Here is a 21,319-nt window from a genome sequence, read left to right as displayed (position 1 = left end):
CTGTCTACAGCCTTAAAAAAACACACAGACTTCGTTAGGCAGAAAAGTAAAGAAAATATGGCACCATTTATATTAGCAAAGCTAGAAATTAGGTTTAGGTGGAATGCTATGTAACAAAAATCAATAGACTTAGACCAAATGGTTGGAGGGAATGTAACTCTTAAAAATTGTCTTCAGGTGATAGGAAATAATCTTCCTCCACGTTTAGGATCCCACTGTCAAATGGTTAGATTATGTATTCTCTAAGAGACTCAAAAGGGAAATGAAATGCTGTTAGTCTGTAAAAATTATTCTAAAACCCATTTTGAAACACTGCTCTGTCTTTTACAGTTAAAGTGTGATCTTATATTTATCATCATATTCATAGTTTTGGGGGCTTTTGTGCAGTATATTCCTCACCCAAAAGGCTAGTAAATGTGCAATTTACTGCTGCCTTGCAACTAAATCCATGAATGTGAGTAGCTCATAAAATGTTGTACTAACCAGTCTGTCCATCCATAGTGATGCTACTTGCTGTGACATGTTGGTAGCATAAAATGACCTCCCATCCCACCCCCCAAACCCCCCACCCCCAACCTGGCTGCTTTGAGGCCATTTTTACTTGGTGTAGATGACACGGCATGGATATTGATATGTACTGGAAACTTGCAGTATTTAACACCAGATTAACAGCTATACTGTTAATGGGAACTGACCAATAACGATCACATGATGCCAATACTTGACTATCTGCACTGGATGCTAGCTTATTTCCAGAGCCAATTCAAAGCCCTGATTTTAATTTTCCAATCCTGAATGGCTCAAAACTGGGTTTATTCTCAGGGTTATCATCTCCCATATTTATTTACCCGACCCTTAAAGTCAGCATCTGAGGTCCTCCTTCCGGTGCCACTGTCAAATGAAATGAGAGATTGCTGGGGGGGGGGGGGGCTTTTCAGTAGTGGAACCTCTCTTTCTGACACGTCATCCCCAGGGAGGCTCACCCAGAACCTACATTACTGCTACTTTGAGTTCAGTGAGGACTTCCTCCCACTGCAGGCGTTTCAGAGATGTTTTATTCCTCTCTAGATTCTCGCTCTCTTTAATCCATGATGCTGATACTACACTTGATTTTATCATGTGCTGCATTGCTTTCTCTCCGATGCTGGTTTCATCTTGGCTTTATCATGGCATATCAATCCCTGGTGGCCTGGTCCAGCCAAAGCACCTTTCTTTAGAATTCTCAAGATGAAACAAAGCCACCCGTGTCAAAGATGAGATGCAGTTTACTGAATCCAGTGATGAAATATGGATGCAGAATATAAACAGGCAAAAGAAAGCTTACACTTCCCTTTTCTGTGGCTTTCTTGGTCCCCTGAATAAGCCAGAAGATGCTCTGTAGGCCTCCAAAATTGTCTAGGTGAGTGACACATCAGTTTCCTTCCCCAGGCTGAAAGCAAAAGGCAGTGCCTCTCTCCCACTATTGCAGAGTCTGTCATTTTGCTCCCTTCCTGGGAGATGGTAGAGGGGGAAACGAAGCTGCTTCAGTAAGGCAAACAGATGTCTTCTCACAGCAAAGGCAGCCCTCACCTACAGAATGATTGCAGAAAGCAGCTCCAAGGCAATTATCTCTTATTCCCTTCCTAACAAGCTGAAAGCCATAAGGCCTTGGAATGGCTTCAGAAAACTATCCGGGCTTTTGGACTCTGGGAAAGCTCACTGTACTTACTACCTGTTAAACCTTAAGAACCTCTTCGTCATTCTTGCAGTAAAGCCCACCCAACACACACCGTCATTGTCATTGCTTTATCCTTGGTCCTAGGCCATCTAAATGTAAGAAATATTAAGTGAACAAACAAATGGGTTTAGGGTTGGTATGGACTGAGGAATTTTACCAATACTATGGTGCTGGAATGAATTCGACCAGAGAAAAAAGGAAGGAGGGATCCTTAATCCAGACCCAAGGTTTCCAGATTTTAGGAGTACATTTCATTTTGGCCATTTGCTGATTGGAATGCCTTTCTTTACTGTTGCAGCTGACATACCTTCCGCCTCCGTGGGGCGAGTGCCGCTCTTCGGACTTTGGCCTGGACTTCTTTCCCATCTACAGCATCACCGCGTGCAGAATTGACTGTGAGACCCGCTATGTGGTGGAAAATTGCAACTGCAGAATGGTTCACATGCCAGGTATGACCCAGGGTCTAGGACAAATATACATGAGAAAGAAGCACCTTGTGGTTACTTAGCAACTCCAGTTTCCATCCCTGCCGTAGGCAATTGATTAGTGTGACCTGAAGTCGCTAGGCAGTTGCATTCTGCTGCCATCTTCCATTCATCAATCTTTTTCTTTCCACTGAGGCTCCCCAGAGAAATTGTATCAGGTCTTGTTACTGAGATAAGACAGTTTGGATGACTGAAATATATATACATTAAGTATACGTTGTATACATTAAGTACTCCGAACACTTTATCTGTATTATTGCAGCTTTTTAAAACCGAATGTGCACATCCCACATTCATTCCTTCATGAATAAATTCGTAAGGCCTGAACAAGCAAGGGCTAAAAGTGCGTAGGGGCGGGGCTGTGTGTGCAAGCTCCGCCCACATCATCCCTAGGCAGAGGGGTGCTTCTGCAGTCCCCAGGCATGCAGGGTTCCTGATCACTGCCAAGTATGTTTGGCCAAATGCAGTTTGGAAACCTTCACACCTATGGACAAGCTGGCAGGCCTGGAGGCATGGCAGGCTTTGCATGTCTTCTCTGTCTGGCTTACTCACTTGAAGCCATCCTGCATTTGGGCAAACACCCAGAGAGGGCTACAGTCTCCCACCAAGCCGTGTACAAATCTTCATACACACACATACAATTTACACACTACCCCACCAGTGTTATGGTGCTACCTTCCATCTGATTTCAAGGCTTAGGGTGTTGATAGAATTTTTTTTGAAAACTTATTAAGATCAACTGGGATGTTCATAAATATTCAATAACTCCTATGGTGAGAGTAGGTTCATTTCAATAAAGTGTTGCCACTAGCTTCAGAGATTTCAAAGTGTACATCTTCTCTATAACTCTAAGTCCTCCACTTTTGTCAGATATACCTGATTTTATCCTTTTGGTGCAAATCTACAAGTTTTGCAATAGCCACAATCCCACAGAGATTTACCTGGGAGTAAGTTCTGTTGCAATCAATAGGACGTGCTTCAGAGTAGTTTGTATGAATTATGCAGTTCATTTGATATCTCATTTGGTTGTCTGTAATCATAGTTGTGCATCCTGACCGATGATCAGAAGCAGGCATTGAGTTTGCAGATGGATTATTATTGCGACTGCTCGGTCTTGCATGCCACTCTCATCCCCCTAAAGAAAGGACTAATTTCCTAAACATCCATCATTGCAAAGCTTGCATTTAAAAACAACCTGCTATATTTCCTTTTTATGCAGGAGACGCTCCCTTCTGCACACCAGAGCAGTATAAAGAGTGTGCCGAGCCTGCACTAGGTAAGTACTGAAGGACAAAGTATTATCTTGATGTCAATACCGTCCATCTCTCAGGTTTTAATTTTTGACAGGATCATGCTTCAAAAAGACCAAGTGTTTTGAGGAACAAGCCCATCATTCCTTCAGTGGCAGAGGGCAAAACTCCAGAAACTTTGCTAGGGCCAATCCAAAAGCAAGCTCGTTGGGCAATCGAAGCGCAGGGCTGTCCAAAGAGGAGCACCTTAACAAAGCAAAGCCAGAACGTGGACAATGATGCACAGAGCTTCCAAGCAGCTCTGCAGACTGTCAGGGTCACCTAAGGAATGGTTTATTGGTGAGAAGGGCACGGCTCACAGGTGTTATCTCTACTCACAGGAAGTCCTTATTCTTGAGGCAGGTATTCTTGCATCCGGTAGCCAGTTGAGCCTGAACCTTTCAGTGCCTGCATTTACTAGCCCAAAGTGGCCACTTGCATTTACCTCTGAACTCAGGGATCAGTGGGGTGGAGGGGATTAGGCATGCCTTGAGCAGAAGCTTCAGGCTTTCTCCCTGGAGGGCACAGGAATGCCTGTGATCAGCCTCAGTGCTCCTCAACATAGGCAGCTGCTCCATGGTGCTTGGGACAGGAGCCCTCTAGAGGCATGGTGGCAAGGTCTGTGTCCTAGAATTTCTGAACAAAACAAGAAGAGCACCTCTGAATAAGTGCAGAGTGCTTTTTGCTCAGTACCAAGCAATGATAACCTATTGATAAGCATTTTAAGAAGACAGTTAATTTCACTTTATTGGAATTGCTAAGAAGGCTACTGAGAACTTAACCTCCTTGAAAGTAATTTAAGGTAGGTAGTTATGAAATGCCAAGTGAAGAAACAAGTGGGTTTACAATGAATTCTGTGTAATATATACTAACTTGAGTCACATGGTTGTGTGAATCAAGTCTATTAAAAACGAGTGTTGGATTGTAGAACCCTATTACTTGGGTGAAAGGGCTACTAGAATATTGATGGGCTGTAAAAGAAATGCTTTAGGTCAAGAGTTTTATTAGAATTTTTGGGGATAGTCAGTCAAAACTGTACTTAAAGTCTTTAGCTGAAAGCTTTCCTTTCAGGCTATTAAGAAGTGCATCTTAAACATTTTGTATTATGCAGGAACCATTATTTTCACATACATATGTTGCATCTTAATATTATACTTGATTGTTTATATTTACAATAAACATGAGAAATGGATCTAAAGATTTTTCCCTTGGTAATTCTTTTTAGTACAAAACCAACACTGAGCCTGATTTTCTTTGTTTGAACAAAAAGTGGAGATCACCATAAGAAAAAATACAAAATCCATATTAAGGTAATAACTTTATTAGGTCAGCTCAAAGCTCCCAGAGAAGTGCAAGTTCAAGTTCTCTAGATCTCTTTCTTCACCAGGCAAGATCGTTACAGAGGCTGACTTGATGTAAAGTTACAAAACTGCTCTCAGCAAAGCCCCCAAATCATAACACTGACACCTCACACCAATTATTAAAAGGGCCTGCAGGGCTTCTGGGGCAGACAGTATGGCTTCCAGGCAAGTTTTAGCTACAAATCACCTGCTTTCAGAGCATAGGGAATGCAGTTTGTGGTGGCTATTGCAAAGAGTGGAAATAATTTTGCAAATAAAACTCATGCCCATCCTCATTTCAATTTCTAATTCCGATTTGCTTGCAAATTTTTACATGTGCATGTTCTAATTTATTTTTTTCTTTAATATTTCCAGCTATGGCTGCTGCTGGGTTTCAGGAGGCAAGCATTATTACCTTGAAATTAATCAGCAAGGCTTCATTTTTAGACATTTTGCCCAGCCAGATTTCAGAAGTAAAACTTGAAACATTTTGTCAAATGTCAAACTTGTTGACATTTTGACTTCATAAAACCCAAACCAGCAGAAACTACTGTGGAAAACTGCAGTCCTGAGCAGGGCACCAGTATGGGAAAGGGGCTGCTTCATGGTTACGATCAGAGGCTACAGTGGGGATCCTTCCACAAAAGGACAGGGCTTGGAGGCACCCTGGAGGGAACCCCAAGAGTCTCAGCAGGAGACTGGAGAGCACGGCAAGAACGGGATGGGCCTGCAGGTCAGTTGTTCTGTGCAAGTCACGATCCAACTCATTGCCCCACCCCAGCTGCTTTCTCCAGACCGGTGGAGAAAAGCAACTGAGAACATTTATTTAAATGGCAGAAAAAGATAGGTTTAAGCAGACTTCCCCAAGTGGATTTGGGGCAGACAGAGGGGTCTTTACAATAAACATGCACAAGGGAGCATTAAGTGTAGCTTGAGCATGAGATTCCATATACTACTGAGAAAAACAGTTTTTGGATCACGGGAGGCAGAGGTCATTTGGCAGCTAGTCCAGTGCAACTGTAAGTCATGAGCTGGGCCTTTGATACCCTTTTTTCAGACAAATACATGAGGGATAAGTCTATCCACAGCAATTGTCTGACCGGAATCAATAAGAACTTCTGGGTATACCTTAGTGAGTGAGGAGACCAGAGTGACCATCTTAACCATGCCCTAAGTGAAGGCATTCAAGGAAAACTAGCCAGACAATCATTAGAGTGCAGGTCTAGCCGGACTTTTAACCTGAGCCAGCAGTTCTTACATCCACCCATATAGGCAGTTAGTTCTCCCAATAACCCTTCTCGTTCCCACTTTGCTTGCAGTGGTTCTCGGCGAAAAAGACAGCAATTACTGCGTGTGCCAGACACCATGCAACCTGACCCGCTACAACAAGGAACTCTCCATGGTCAAGATCCCCAGCAAGACTTCAGCCAAGTACCTTGAGAAGAAGTTTAACAAATCAGAGAAATACATTTCGTAAGTAAGGCCAGTCTGAGCTGTACTAGAATAATCATTCTGCCAAGTAAGCCATGGAAAGGCCTTTGAGGAATGTGGTGGCTTCCAAGGCTTAGCCAAGGCAGGTTCCAAGCCTGCAGATTTCAGGATGCAAGGAACTGCCTGTCTACCCAAATTGCCCCAAACTGGGTACTGGTCTAGACTAGCAGAGGGGATATGATACAAGTTTGCACAATAATTAATGATGCAGGAAAAGTGGACATTTTCATAATACTAGAACCTGGGCTAATGTAGCCTTCCCCAACTTGGCACCTTCTAGATTTTTTTTTGTTTTTGTTTGTTTTAATTATCTTAGTATTTATGTACTGTCCCATTCCCATAGACTCTGGGCAGTTGTCTCCAGTTGGCAGGACCAATGGTCAGGGATAACAGACATTGTAGACTAACATCTCAGGAGCACAGATTGTAGTCTCAGTGCCTTGGGGATTCTCAATAAGGGCTCTTGACACTCTTCCCACTGATTACTGAATCTCTGTGCCTAGGGCTGGCCTGACCCCTTCTCAGACATAACACATTCCTCCAGCCACTCACTCGGAAAGTGGCTGGAGGGGTGTTTTCCTAGTGCTCACTAGTAGACACCAGCAATAACAGCAACAGAACAGCAGCTTACTGGTTTTAATGGAAGCAACTCTTTCCTCTGGATCCCCTCTTGGCTGCCTCTTTTTTTTCCTTAGGGAGAATATCCTTGTACTAGATATATTCTTTGAAGCCCTCAACTATGAGACCATTGAGCAGAAGAAAGCATATGAAGTGGCAGCTTTACTTGGTGAGTAAAAATCCCATAGAGGTGTGTGTGTGTGTGTGTGTGTGTGTGTGTGCACGCACTCACAGAAGATAGTTTGCAGTTTGGGACTGATAGGGTTGCAGCTCCAGTCAGCTTGGTAGAATCACAGAAAGGCCAGAAGCAAAAGAGCCAGTGAAAAGGGGAACCCCCACAAGGAATATCAAAAGCAAAGAGGAAGGGAAAAAGATGTTTTATTCAGCAAAAGAAAAGAGCTCCTGTGCCTTTTGGACCACATGTAGGTCCTTCAGGGAAATTTAAGGAACAATATGCAACATTTATAGACTTTAAATGCTCCCTGTGTTTAGTTGTATATGCTGCATCTGTGATAGAATTCTTCATCGCAATGCAAAGATTAAAGAAAAACTTCAAAATCGGTGTATATTCACATTTCTTAGAGATCAACAGGCTTATTTAGTATAATGCGACAGTGTTGTTTGCTGTGCAAATGCCAGTCTCGTTATGATATGTCAGACCTCTGGTAAGAAACTAGACATTCAAGTAAGCAACACCTGATTAGAAACAACTACGTATATTTCAAAGGAGTGTTGTAAGGTTGAAAGAGACCCATGAAAGCCAAAAGGAGTCATTGCATTCAACTTCAAGATACACCTGGCTTCTAAAAGAATTCATTCTCTCCTTTTACAAATCATCTTTATTGCCCAAAATGAAAAGGAAAAAGACCATGCAGCAACAGGAAACCCACAGGTAGCAGCAGGAGCAGAACCCCCTTCACCAACCTGGTGCTCTGTGGAAATCCTGTATTTCCCAGCCATAGAATATGTCATATTCTGAGCTCTGTTGTCAGAAAATGGGTGGGATGGTTGTCCACATAAGGGCCGCTGCAGTCGCCTTAAAGAAACAAACAAACCCTTCCCCTCCCCTGTTGAGGCCCATGTGAGGAAAATGTCATGCGCCAGATCTGGGACCATCAGTGTGGGATGGCCAAGGATTGAAGGACTACAGCAGGAGCGGGCAACACACAGCCTGTGAACCGTATTCAGTCCCCCTGGCCATTTTGGCAGGGCCTCCACATACAAAGCGGGGGGAAGCCCTTTCTAAAGGGAAGAATCAATGGTGTGCCACTGAAATTTGGCAGCGAGCAGGTGGCAAAAGGGGGGTATTATATAGCTATATATAGATTGCCTCCCCTGAAGTATAAGATGTGGCACGACTGTGTCAACAATTCTGACCCATTTCAGTCATTTTATATGTATCTAGGGTGTTTTCTGGGCATCTCTCTCATAGGGACAGCATATCTGGCATCTTCTCCCTGTAATGGGGCTTCTGCTCAAGTCCCGTAGTTTCTTAGCTGGCAGAGCTTGAGTTTAGATGGCACCCAAAATCAGGTTGTGCCTATCTTTGCAAATACTGAAAAAGTCAAGCAGGGTTGAATAATTTGAATGACAATGTATCCATGCTCATTAGTTCCTCTCTACTGCAGATCAGTGGCTTCAGTGACCCCACCCCCCCGCCCCAAATACATATAGTTTCCAGGGGTTTAGCTTTCCATCCACTGCTTTGAAAAAGTCCTAGCTTGCCTGGCTTGTCAAAATCAGAATTGAGCTGCTGTCTGTTGTTTAGATGAAAGAAGGTGAGCTTCATTTCTGTTTGTTTGTCCCAAGGCCTTGTAAACAGCATTTAAGCATATAACCCGTAGTCATGGAGATACTAGCCTTTTCGTTTCAGAACAATAGGCAGAGAGATTCTTAACAGTTTGTGTAGAGATCAGCTGTGATACTTGTGCAGGGAAAAGAGGATAAATCCCCTAATGTATTCTGTAATGTATTCACTTGTAGCTGCTTCATGGAGGTTCTGCGGGAACTTGAATCAAAGTTAGCAGAAGTGAGCTATTCGAACGTTGCACAAATAGGAAGGAAATCAAGTGGGTGAGGACATAAAAGCAGGGAGGTAGGTTGTAGCATCAAGAGGATGTATGAAGTTCAAGAACAGCTCAAAATTAGGGGAGTCTCTTTCCAAATGCTCTGGAGTACAGACTGAAATTTTCTAAGAATCCCCGAACTGGAGAAGTCGGGCAGAGCGCCTTAGGACAGAATCCTGGGTATTCTTTCTAGGGGATAAGTATCATCCAGTGAGCCAGCAGTGTGCTTATAAACCATCCTACCCAGCATCCCCAACAGACATTATGAATACGGTCCCTCTTTCTCCTCATTCCATCTTCAGTTCTGCAAGAGCACTAAGTTTCCCCTCCTGCCACTGCTCTAGAGACCCCAAAAGGTGAGGAGGAAATTGAGGCAGCACTCTTCCTTGGACTCTGCTGCAAGCCAAAAGGCCTTGCAGAGGGGGAGAGGGGGAGAGCGATTGCTGCTGTTGACTTGCCACCTGACGGCAGCAGCTTGTGGCAGCAAGGCAAGGCAGGTGAGCGGTGATCATTCCCTCAGGACAGACAGCCGGAGAAATGTCCACCCTGTGCTGCTGCTGCTGCTGCTGCAGGGCCAAAAGGGGCAGCAGAGCCCTGATCTGAGCCACCATCAGGAGGGCTTGCAGTGGCAGCGTGGGGCAGGGAAGCTGTGATCCCTGCCAGAGACACCGCTGCACACTCCAGATGGTGTCACTACCAGCGCCTGCTTGGGACAGCCACCCCCAAGTGCTGCCTGGCCCTTTGGAGGCAGCTGTATGCGGTGTTTATCCAGCAAGGGTTTCTTGCCCAGAGGCTCATATGCAGAAGGGCTTGACCCATGATGGGATGTGTCATCTGATGATATGATGGGCTGTCATGGATCAAACTAACCATACTGAGTGACTTTTACATTACGTTTGCATGATGCAACCGTTGACTGTAATTTATAAGCCATCCTGGCTTGTGGTGTCATGTGAATCCAGTTAAAATGATTTAGTGATTAGAAGGTTGGGACTGGAATTCAGGAGACAGGGGTTCTGGTCCCCACCTGGCCATGAAGCTCACTAGATGACTTTGGACTAGCCACTGAATCTCCACCTGATTTTCTATCTCACAGGATTGTTGTGAGATAACATGGAGAGGAAGAGGACCATATGCAGCCCATTGGATGAAAGAATGGATAAAAATGTAACAAATAAATTGTAAATGGTTTTCCTCATTTTTCCCAAGTCTGGGTACATGTGGCCATCCAAGAAATGTATTTTGGAAAAAACACAAATGATGGTTTTAGAGTCCAGGCTTAAACCTCCCACACTGGAGCTGTGTGCAGTTCATTGGTTATGTTTTGAAGGCATAGCTCCTTCCCCCACAGAAGTGCAGGTTGCTGCTCTTCTCTTCTCTTCTCTTCTCTTCTCTTCTCTTCTCTTCTCTTCTCTTCTCTGTCCTCCCTCCCTCCCTCCCACTGCAGGATTTGCTCTGCCTCAACCAGGCTTCACAAGCATGCCATGCTTACAGCTGGCTTTGGGCTTTTAAGGAGAACAGATGTCTGGCGCCTGACATATTAATCTGACTAAATTCTTTAATCAACACCCTTTAATAATAATTTTCAAAGCCATTTGGAGTGCTTTTTGTAAGTTCAAACGTTGCTGCAGGTAGGGGGCTGGGTGCGCAGAAAGTGTCCTTGTGTTTTTGCAAGGGCTAGCAGTCCATGCTGGGCACCATGTTTGCTGGAAACCCCATTGCCCTGGAGCTCGGTTCTCTGAGGCAGAATCAACATCTCACCAAAGAGTGGAGATTGCAGATCCACAAGGTTATTTAGTTGACCTCATAGTCATAGGTGACCAGGTGAGAGGTGTGGTGGTAGAGGCATGTAGAACTTCTAGCCTGCTTCATTTCCACTTCAGAGGAAGGACAGTCCTTTCCTCCATAACCAGCACCAGATGGAGGCGGGTCGGTGGATGACACTGGGGTTGCTCCATCCCTCCTCTGTCAGACCATTTGATGGGAAGCCTCCTTTTTCTAGGCTGCTAAATGGCTAACAGCTTGTATTTCCATGGGTGTTGCTGCTGAGGGTACTTCCCTTCTTCCAGAGCCAGCCCAGAAACTTGCAGCAGGCTATTAAATGTTACATGCTGCACACTTTGTGGACTTGTTTACAAGGCTGGCCTCACCACCCAAGATACCTATTTCTGGGTGCACCCAACATACATGAATAAAATATTCTTTTCCATTATTTCCCCCTTTTCTTCCCCAGGTGATATTGGAGGTCAGATGGGCCTTTTTATTGGTGCTAGTATCCTCACCATTCTGGAAATATTTGACTATATCTATGAGGTAAGTTCTGGCCATTTCTGTATTGTGGTGAGTTACCTTTCTCAGTGGCTGGTCATTCTGTGTGCTGCTTGCCCCAATAATGGAAAGGACCCATCCTTTGCCCTTTTTGGTCCAGTTGCTAAGAACGCTTTCCTTTCTGGTCCCATCAGCCATCAGTTCCTCTGCCAAGGAGGGTGGGGTTTCTCAAGGCCTGCAGGCGACCTGTATGTGTTTTGTTTTCGTTGTGTAGCTTCTTTCCATGTTTTCCGTTGAAAGAAGGTCAAAGATGTACATATTAAAAGCAATGTTCTCCTTGAACTCGTTTTCTTCCTTTCTATTGGTCTACTGTTGTACTTGTCCTGTAAACCTCTTGCCATGCAGAGCCTCTCCTAGCCCCAGGTTTTATGAACATTTCCAGTCCCTGCAAATCCCCATCACCTGGACAATTCAACCTTATGTTTCCACAACAAATGCCTTTGAAATGATCACTTCTGAACTCTTGCAACTTCATGAATGCAGATTTTGAGATTGTGAAACACAATATACACACCCATGTTAACAGTGTTTTTGCCTTAAAACCCCCAAACACTTTGGAAGGTAGGAAGCCTTGGTTTTAAAATTGGGTGCAACAAAGAGAATTGATAATATATCTGGGCTGCAGAACAGTAGAGCTGATTTTGAAATTAAGGCCTACCCAAATGCATGCACATCCGTGCCACCTCCAGAATTTCAACTCTGGGCACAATCATACTTATGTTTTAATAGAAAACTACAACTTCTAGCATTTTCCAATCAGCAAAGAATACTTGGAGGGGTACGACTGATTTCTGTCTAAACGTGCATTAGACTGTGCCCTTACCTGTTTTTTTTTCCCCAAACCTGGGGACAAATTAGGTATGGCATTAAATGCACCTTTAACATCTATGTTGCCGGTTTTTTAATGCAAAGAGCGCATGCTGGTATTGGAGATGGGAAAACTATAAGGATTGCAACAAATGTAAAGGGCAAGAGCAACCCTTTCCTTCCTTGTGGCAGTTCTGACAAAAATCTTACCTTTTACTTCTTGAACTACAACCTTGAGTTGGCCTTCACCATTCTGTACTTCACAGAAGCGGGTACCTGGCTGATAGAGACAGAAAGCAGACAGTGTGCATAGCACATTAATGGACTTTAAACACAAAGAGCTAAGTGGAGATTAAAGGGGTACATGAACGTTGCAGAGGACGTGGCTCCTCCATTTTAAAAGAGGCCCTGCCCAGCTGCCTTTGCTGTGTGCCAGTTCTGTCAGAACCGCTTAGCTCAGAAGCTCGGCTGCATGCCTGCTCTTGAGTTCGGCACTTGCTGACTAGATGCTCCAGAAGAAGCAGGTCTCGCTCTTCAGAAGGCATTTTGGGGATAGACCGAGACATGAGAAGTAGAACCAGCCTGTTTCTTGGGCCTGCATTCTCCCCAGTACTTCCACACTTATGCCAGTGACTATGGCAGGCTCTTTCTTGCCTTCTCTCTCCTCAGTGATCCTGGCAGACTTCAAGCTGTTCTCTCTGTTGGCTCAAAATGGGATGTGATTAAACTTTATTGATTCTTCATTATTACTTCTTCTATACCCTGCCTTTTTTTCTCTCACATGGAATCCAAGACAGCTTACAGGATCTTCCTGCTCTCCATCTTATCCTCTCAACAACTCTGTGAGGTAGATCAAGCTGCAAGTCCATGCCTGGCCCAAAGTCAACCAGGGACCTTCATGGCAGAGAGAGGACTAGAACTCAGTTGTTCCCCAATCTAACATTAACCATACCATGCAAGCTCTCCAAATTTTGTGATTTCTTTCAGATTAATTGAGTTTCAGAGCCTGAAGTCAAGGAGGTGCCATGCATGCATCTGTGTAAATAACCACTACCATGCACAAGCTCTGTTTCATTGACCACAGTATGGGCCTTGCATTTAACCAGGGGACCATTATGTTCTGGTTCCAAAAAAGGAAACTAATAACTTTCACTTAGCTGAGAGGATGAACTGGCCATTGAAGGAATTCCAACCATGCAACTGTACAGGAAAGAGCTAATTAAAGTGCTAGAAATTGCTTTAAAAGAAAGTGACAAGGAGGAAGTCTTGGGACAGAAGCTCAAGTAATACTCTACTAGTCCATGCTAGGCAGGCCAGCACTGCAATTCAAACATAATTGCCACAAATCTGGTCTGTAAACAAAGTAAGATTTGGATCCAGACTTAGTTATACATAGTGTAGACCTATTAATATCAATATAATTTAGATTCTTCATAACTAATTTTGATACCATTGATTTCAGTGGGTCTGCTGTAAGTTTGGCTAAGTTTGGATCCAATCCAAGGAACATGCAGAAAAAGAGAATAATACCCGTTCCAAATTAAATAGCTAATTTAAGGTTTGTCTGCTGGATTCTCTGTAAAACTAAACAAGAAAATAATAACTTTTCAGATTACATGGCTGGTGCAGCCACAATTTTGGAGGAGAAATCTTTCTCACTGCCAAATCCATCACGGATTTGTATGGAGAACTCATAAACTGTGACCCTTCGAGGGATGAGGGAATATTTTCCTCTCTCTCCCTCTTTCCACTTCTTCTCCTATTTGTAATTTCTAAACAGTAGAGCCAATTCACATGGCTTCCGACTGTGTCTTATTTTTGAAATGTGGTCCTGATGCCACTGTTGCTCCCCGCAGAAGTATTCCAAGTTGCACAGTATTGACAGCGCTGAGCAATGGGGTTAATGTGGCCACTGATCTCCGTCCACCTCAGGCACCCATTGCGGGTTTCAGTGAAATGATGCCAACTCCCATCCCTGGTGGCCTCTCTAAATGCCACCAGACATATCCAGGCCCTCTCTTTCCTGGCACACGTGCTCAGAATTGGGCATTCAGGATGAGTGCACATAGCATCTTAGAGCTTGTATCGGTGAGCAGCCTTTCCACACCGGAAGAGGGGCTGCTGCTTGAGCAGGTGGTAGGGCAGACCCACCCTTAACAACAGTTTTGGGGTAATCTGGGGGGATAGCAGGCCTTGCTACGCTATCTAAGTCAAAGTCCATTCTCTGCTTCAAAGGGAAAGAAAGGGTAATGTGAGCCCAGAGTGCTGGAAATGCAGTGTGGGGATGTATGAGAAATGTGTTTCTGTTTGCTTTTGATCAGAATTTATGCAGTCTGCACCTTCCAGACGGAACACTGAATTAGTCATGATCTGTGGTCAGAGTCCATACATTTCCAGGCTTGCAGTATAATTCGTGAACGAAAAACTATAGCAGGTGTACATTTTAAAAAAGCATGGGAGAAAATGCATACTTTTGATATATATACACAGATATGCTTCAGTCAGGGAGAAGAATGCATATATCTCAACAATGTGTACAGTGGATATCTACATTTGGAAGAATGCACACAAAAATAGGGACAAATGTTTACGCAAAAAATAACCCCCCCCCCCCCCGAAGTTTATAATCTGATACAGACTTGAGTCGGAACAAGTGTTGAGATGGAATTCTGAGAACTTCAGCAAGCTCAGATTGGGCTGAATTGCATGTCCCTTGAGGGGTGTGCTATAGTGGCACATGATATCTGCTGTGACCAGTCCAAATCTTACCTCACTCATAGCTTCATTCTGTGGCCTTAGACAAGCCAGTACCTTTCAGCAGCCTCTGCACACTGAGGACAGTAATTTTACCTATCTTAGAGGTTTGCTGTTGTAAGGCATTTGGGCAGGTTTGACAAGATGTGATGGGTGCAGGATCCAGTGTGGGCCCTGCTGGTTCCTTCTGTAACAGGGATGAGCAACTTGTGGTTCTGCAGATGGTTTGGCCTGTGACTTCTGTTAGTTTCACCATCACTGGCTGGGGCTGATGGGAGTTCTAAGTCAAAACACATGGAGAGTCATACAGGTTGCCTACCCCTGTTCTAGATAATGGAGGGAGGTGTAAAATGCTGCATGGAAAAGAGAAGCTAAACTTTCCTTGCCTGCTGCCACCTGCTCTTCTATCCACTGACATAGACCCATTAAAAGAAAAAATCCAAAGCAGGAAACGGGACAACACAGATGGGGAGGATTCAGCTCTCCCCAGAAACCCAGGCTGCACTTTAAACTGCGACCTTCCCCAACATCAGAGAGCCAGTTCTATAGATGGGTCTGCCACCCATCTCATTTGTCTCTGGGAGCCCTCTGCGTAGGTCAGGATGATTGCACCCATTTTTCTAGAAGGTGGACTGGAGCTAAAAAAACAGTGGGCTGCCTAAAACCACCCCCATGACATTTGCAACAGAGATGGGAGAATGAACTGGATTAAGATTAAATCTCAGAGTGTGTGTGTTTGTTTGAAGAAGCAAGATTCTAGCCCTTAAGGTATCAAAGAAGAGGTTAAAACTGTGTGGACAAAGCCAGGAGAGATGCAAGAGTGCAAGGAGAACTTAGCAGGGTTTGTTGTGGTCTGGTGGCATGGTTTCAGTTCCCTGAACAGCTCTGAGAAAAGCAAAATACATTGTTTTCCTAATGTAAAGCAAGCAGGCCCTGTTCAGTGGTTGAGCTGCACCAAAAATCTTGTGGGACCGATTGCCTCACACTTGCTTCCATTTCTTTTAGCTGATCAAGGAGAAATTGTTAGACCTACTTGGCCAGGAGGAAGAGGAAGGAAGCCACGATGAGAATGTGGTAAGTAGTCAGGATGCCTGAAATAGGCATAAAGCCTAAAGAACAAGAACCATTCCAAACGGGATAGTGTGTTACTCTGCAAGGTGAGGAAGGACTTGGGGAACACAATTTCTGCACTGAGAAGCATTTGGGCTCAAGTTTTTTAGTCATACCTTCTTTCCCCTAATCCCAGATGTATAGGGGCTTCTTGCAGTTATCCCAATATAGAGGGAACGGCAATTTGTACATGCTCAAAGGATTGAGTCCTAACACTGGAAAAAGGGTTTAAGTCTGAGCCTTCTAGCTAAGGAGTTCTGATCATAATCCCCATAGAGGCTTCTTGGAATTCAGCTAAGGGAAGTGGAGCACACTGAAATGTCTTTTTTCTAAAGGTGCAAGAACTCACTGTGATCTGCCTGAAAGCAAGGCTATCCGCTGAACTTGAAGCTAGCAATCAAATCATAGGTGTGGGTGGAGAGCTTTTAATTTTTCAGTGGTATGCATGAAATGTGTACTTCATGTCTTCCAAAGTGCTCTCCTTTTTTCTATGACTTTTTAATGTTCCTGGCATCATAAGCAAGTTGGGGAATGGAACTATGGCAGAAATTAAACTCAGCTGGAGCTTTAGGAAAGGGGCATCATACAGAAGGTCTTTTGCAGATTAAGGGCAGAAGCAGGCATGTTTATGCAAAAGAAACTTTCAGGACTCCCCATGCTGGAAGTTGTAGGACATTTTCCATTTAATCTCTTGCCATAGGTTTACATACATCCTATGCCTGACCATCTCCATTTTGCTGCATCTCACACCAGGCCTCTGTAGATGGTCTTTCCTGGTTGCCTTGATTTAGTGCTGGGAAAAGAGAGGGGAGGAGGCTGGGTCATCACCCCAGTGATTGGAATTGCCAGAACCCCACAGGCCCTAGCCTCTCACTGCCCCCTTTTCCTCCTCTGTGGCCCAGCTGCAACCTCAAGGTGGGGTTCAGCCGGCAATTTTTTTTCTGCAGCAGCCGCAAGGGGCAGGGCTGGAGCTCAGTCTTTGGAGTCTCCACTCCAAGATTGTAGAGTCTGGGACTGAAAAGTGTTAAGCCTTCCTGTACAATGTCGATGGGCAATAGGATTGCATCTTAAATGGGACAGAGCTTGGGTACACAGCTGCTTAAATCAAGGATGGACACAAGACAGAACTAGATGTAGATCATAGATCTTTGAGCAATTTACAGTAGATAAGCAAGGCTTTCTGCCTTTAGTTGTCCAACAATGACAGCAACAAAATGACTCTCAGGTCCAGCCCTGCTGAAAGAAGAGAGCTTGGGGTTAGCCCAAGTGGGCCGAGCTCAGTTCAGTTCTGGTACTCAAAACCAATTCCTGGGCTCCTAATTCCTTACATATATCATTTGCACCAGGCCTGATCTGGTAGATCTCAGAGGTTCTATTGAAAAAATAAAGTAGATCCCATAAGCCTGAAGTCTGTCCAACTTCAGTGATCATTTCATACACCTGATGAAGTTGGATCTAACCAACAAAAGCTTATGCTGGAATAAATTTGTGGTCTCTAAGGTGCTATAAAATTTGGTTGGGTTAGAACAATGCCTTATACAAAAGATTTGCAGTTACAAAGAGACATTTTAGAGCAGAGAACATGAAGGTGCATAGGAAAAGAAATAGATGTTTTCCCTTTGGTAAAATGAAAAAAGTCTGTAGCTTATCAACAAAATTTTATGGCCCTGATGGGAAATTTCAAACTTCGCTGTCATGCTGCTCGGGAGTAGTGAAAAAGAGCAAAAACTTCAGGGAATCTGTGGGGCTTTTGTGATTAAAAACAGTTGCATCCATATGATGCACCAAAGGCAACATAGTTGTTAGCCACAGTTGTATGAAGCTTGATTTGAGTCCATTCATAAAATACTCTGACAAAGGACAGATGGGATGAAGAGGCCTCCAGGTGCCAATCAGAGCCCAGGATTTGCATAGGTTGCAATCCAAAAGCTGTCTGGAGGAGGTTTTTTGCCAACACCATGGGGAACAACAGCATATGCTGGGGATTGATTGGGGCACCATCGATCTAGAGCCCTCTTCTTCCTCCAAGACACCTCTCCCCCTCCAAACACCCTCAGCTGCCCTGGAGCTCACACAGTTACTTCCCTTCCATTGGAGCCAATAAGAAGGGGAATAGAAAAATTAAAAAGGGAACAGGAGAAGAACAGAGCAGATACAGCTTTCCTTGATGCTCCCTCCCTGGCCACAGTGAGAGCGAGGTTTTGAAACAGACGGTTGCCATATTCCATTCCCCTTCACAATAGGATTGCTGTTTAATATTCTTGCATTTTCCTCTTCTTGCCAATCAGAATAATCTGATCTGGTAACAAACAAGCACATAAGGTAGCAAAACACATGAATGTGGATTTTATGTCATGCACTATTCCAGAGTCTTGAAGCAGGGACTAGTAGCTTACCAGCTCTCTTCAATGTGTTTTCCTCTGGGTGGCTTGGACTACAGCTCCCAGAGACCCCCAGCCAGCTAAATAGTGGGAGTTGTAATCCAACACATCTGGGGGGCACCGGGCTGAGTAAGTCTGGGCTAAACAAATATTACGTGGACATCGGCCACAGAAATGCACTTGCAAATTCCATCAGTCCTTATGGCCAGTGAACCACATTCTCAAATTGGCATCCCCTGAAAACAAAGAAGCTTTATAATTGAGATCCCAAACAGAATTACCTGAGAGTAAGTCTCAGTAACATTGTTTACTTCTGAGCAAACATGCATTGGGTTGTGCTGCTCAGTGGTTAATTGGATCATGTCATACATCTCTCATGCTCTCCCCCCGCGGGCCTCCCGTGTGTGTGTGTGTTCAAGTGTACATTTAAAATGTAACAAACAATTCAGTTCATGTTGTCTGATTTAGAGCAGGACCCTCAACATCTTTATACAGAAGTAATTCCTGCTGAGCTCAATAAGTTTTATACCCTTGTGTGTTTAGGTGTATTGCCCAATTACTGTTTTCAAAATAATAAAGAAATTTAGTTTTCAAAAGCTGACACTACAAAAAAGGCACATATCAAAAGCACTCTTTCCAATTTCAGAGTGTCATGCTTTGAAGTACAAATGACAGAAGTCACAAGTGTGTGTGTGTGTTCAGCTGGATTATAATCTTAGAGTTAAATTCTTTCACACTGCATGGATTTCAGTGGGATGAATTAAAAGGGTGTGCTTAATTCCCCTGTTGAAATAAATAGGACTTGAGCGTTTTAAACTTTGGCTGGATTGTGTCACAATATTAATATAGTTTTGCCCAAATAATTAATATAATCTCCTTTATATCACATGGTTCCCACAAGCCTTTCCACTAGATTTGTTTCTGTATTCAGGATTCTGAAATCTGCAGCACAGGTATGGAATCTCATGAGTCTGAATCAGAAAAACGAGGTGCAACCCTACAGACTTTTTGAGCTCTTCAGTTTACATTTCAAGCTGAGTATGTGTACATCCCTCAAGTGTTCATTTTTCTGACCTGTTTTAGCTCTAGGTGCCAGAAAGGCATTCTCCCACACACACCCAGCCCCCAAGCAGTAATGCTAGTAACAGCTAACATTTATATAGCATATTTCACAGTGCTTTGCATACATTATTGCCATAGTCTTTACAATATCCCTGGAAGGGAGGCCCATATTGCCGACGAAGAGCTGAGACTGGAAGAAGAAGGGTTGCCCAAGGCCACTTAGTGATTTCTGTGCAGAGGTGAGATTTGGTCTCTGCTTACTCTCCAGCGGCCACTGCGCTATACCAGCTTCTCTGTCTCCTTCTGCAGAGCACGTGTGAACCCTTGCCCAACCATTCTGATCCCATCAGCCACACTGTGACAGTCCCCCTGCAGACCACACTTGGCACGCTGGAAGAGATTGCGTGCTGACAGCGCTCCCTTGGCACTGTACGGATGGCTGGATGGCAGGCATTTTCTCCCCAGAAGCCGGGAATCATGCTCAGGTTCACCATGCCGAGTGGGGGAACAGCTGAGGAATTCGCTATGCATCCAACTCTTCTCTTTCTCTCTCTTCTTGCCAAAACCCAGCAAGAGATGCCTTGGACTCAGTTGCGTCACCCTGCCCACCTGTTGAGGGCAGGAGGAGGAGGATGTGGGAAGGCGCAAGGCTCTCTCCACCAGCGGATGCCACATCTCAATTTTTGAACTGTACAGACCTGACAACCAAGGAACCATTGTTTCATAGACTGCCGATGACTGTTCAAAAGAAGCCTGCATGCCAGTCCTTTTGATGGCAATATCTCCCTCTTTTTATTTACAAGCCGTGTCTGTCCAACAGCTGTTACTTTTTTCCACGACAAAAGAGGAGGCCACGGCACAGACGTTTCCCCCACCCCAAAAGAGTTCACCATTACTTAACAGTACAACAGGCTGAAGTAGAAACAAGGAAAGGCCCGGCGTCCAGGGCCACCGTCCCCTTTTGTCTTTGTTTAAACCTGTGACAGGGTCTCCGAGCTCAGCCAAGAACCTGGCCCCAGCCAGCTCCTGGGCAGCCGGGTTGAGCTGGCTCCAACCAAATGGCTCATCTCATCTCCCGCCACAGACCACCGCCACCACCTCCTCCTCACACACAGGCACCCACAAACACACCGGCCCCGTTGGCACTCATCAGCCACAGCTACTGTCTTGTTCCGATTGGCGTGTAATGCAACATGTGTCTCAGGATGGGGGAGGTTGGCCTCAGTTGCCATTCTGACTTTCCCTGCTTCCTCATTCTCAACAGTGCTATTAAAGGTGGTCTTGTGGAAGGGACCGGCTCGTGTCATTTCTGCTTATTTCCACTGTTGTGGGCGTTTCTCTGGAGCTTGGGAGCTACACAGGCAAGGTATTTTCCCTGTTCTGAAGAGGCACGCCCTTTATTTTACATGACATCAAAATCGGAACAAAGGATCGCATGTTAGGCCAGCTCTCACCCAATGCGGTGCTCTCCAGCCAGCCAGCAAATCCTGGGAGCTGTAGTCCAACCCATCTGGAGGGCACCATATTAGGGAAGCCTGTCTCAAGCTGTTCAGCACGTCCATTCTCACCATTTGACTGAGTTTCATCCATCGGCTTCTAATAGAAGCAGCCCTGCACTCAGGCACGGGGCAGTTAGCATGAATAACAAATATCCTGCTGGCTGAGTGATAGCTTTCTGTGCCGAGCCCTGTAACTTGATTTACTGGAGCATGGTGACATCATGCCTCACAGCATCCTTTCTCGGGTGTGATGTCATATGATATGCTCTCTGGACCGTTCTGCGGTCTTGCTTATGTATTGTTCGGTGAGCATTCCAAGTTGATGTCTTGGTCAAAAAGGGATGAAAAGCAGAGCATGATGGGAATTGCCAT

The 21,319-nt window shown here is 44.6% G+C and overlaps 1 protein-coding gene across 1 annotated transcript in view; it reads left to right on the top strand.

The window, feature by feature from the left end:
- ASIC2 (acid sensing ion channel subunit 2) overlaps positions 1-19,997 on the top strand; it is a 159,101-nt gene extending 139,104 nt beyond the window's left edge. The window contains exons 5-11 of the mRNA XM_044447010.1: positions 2,016-2,166; positions 3,422-3,478; positions 6,151-6,304; positions 7,018-7,109; positions 11,240-11,319; positions 15,901-15,969; positions 19,758-19,997. Coding sequence (XP_044302945.1) covers positions 2,016-2,166; positions 3,422-3,478; positions 6,151-6,304; positions 7,018-7,109; positions 11,240-11,319; positions 15,901-15,969; positions 19,758-19,859 — 705 coding nt within the window. The 3' untranslated portion in view covers positions 19,860-19,997. The remainder of the gene's footprint in view (positions 1-2,015; positions 2,167-3,421; positions 3,479-6,150; positions 6,305-7,017; positions 7,110-11,239; positions 11,320-15,900; positions 15,970-19,757) is intronic.
- The last annotated feature ends 1,322 nt before the right edge of the window (positions 19,998-21,319 follow it).

Source organism: Varanus komodoensis, unplaced genomic scaffold, assembly GCF_004798865.1.
Source record: "Varanus komodoensis strain SLA01 unplaced genomic scaffold, ASM479886v1 scaffold50, whole genome shotgun sequence".
NCBI classification, from domain to species: Eukaryota; Metazoa; Chordata; class Lepidosauria; order Squamata; family Varanidae; genus Varanus; species Varanus komodoensis.
This window is presented reverse-complemented; position numbering and strand designations above follow the sequence as displayed.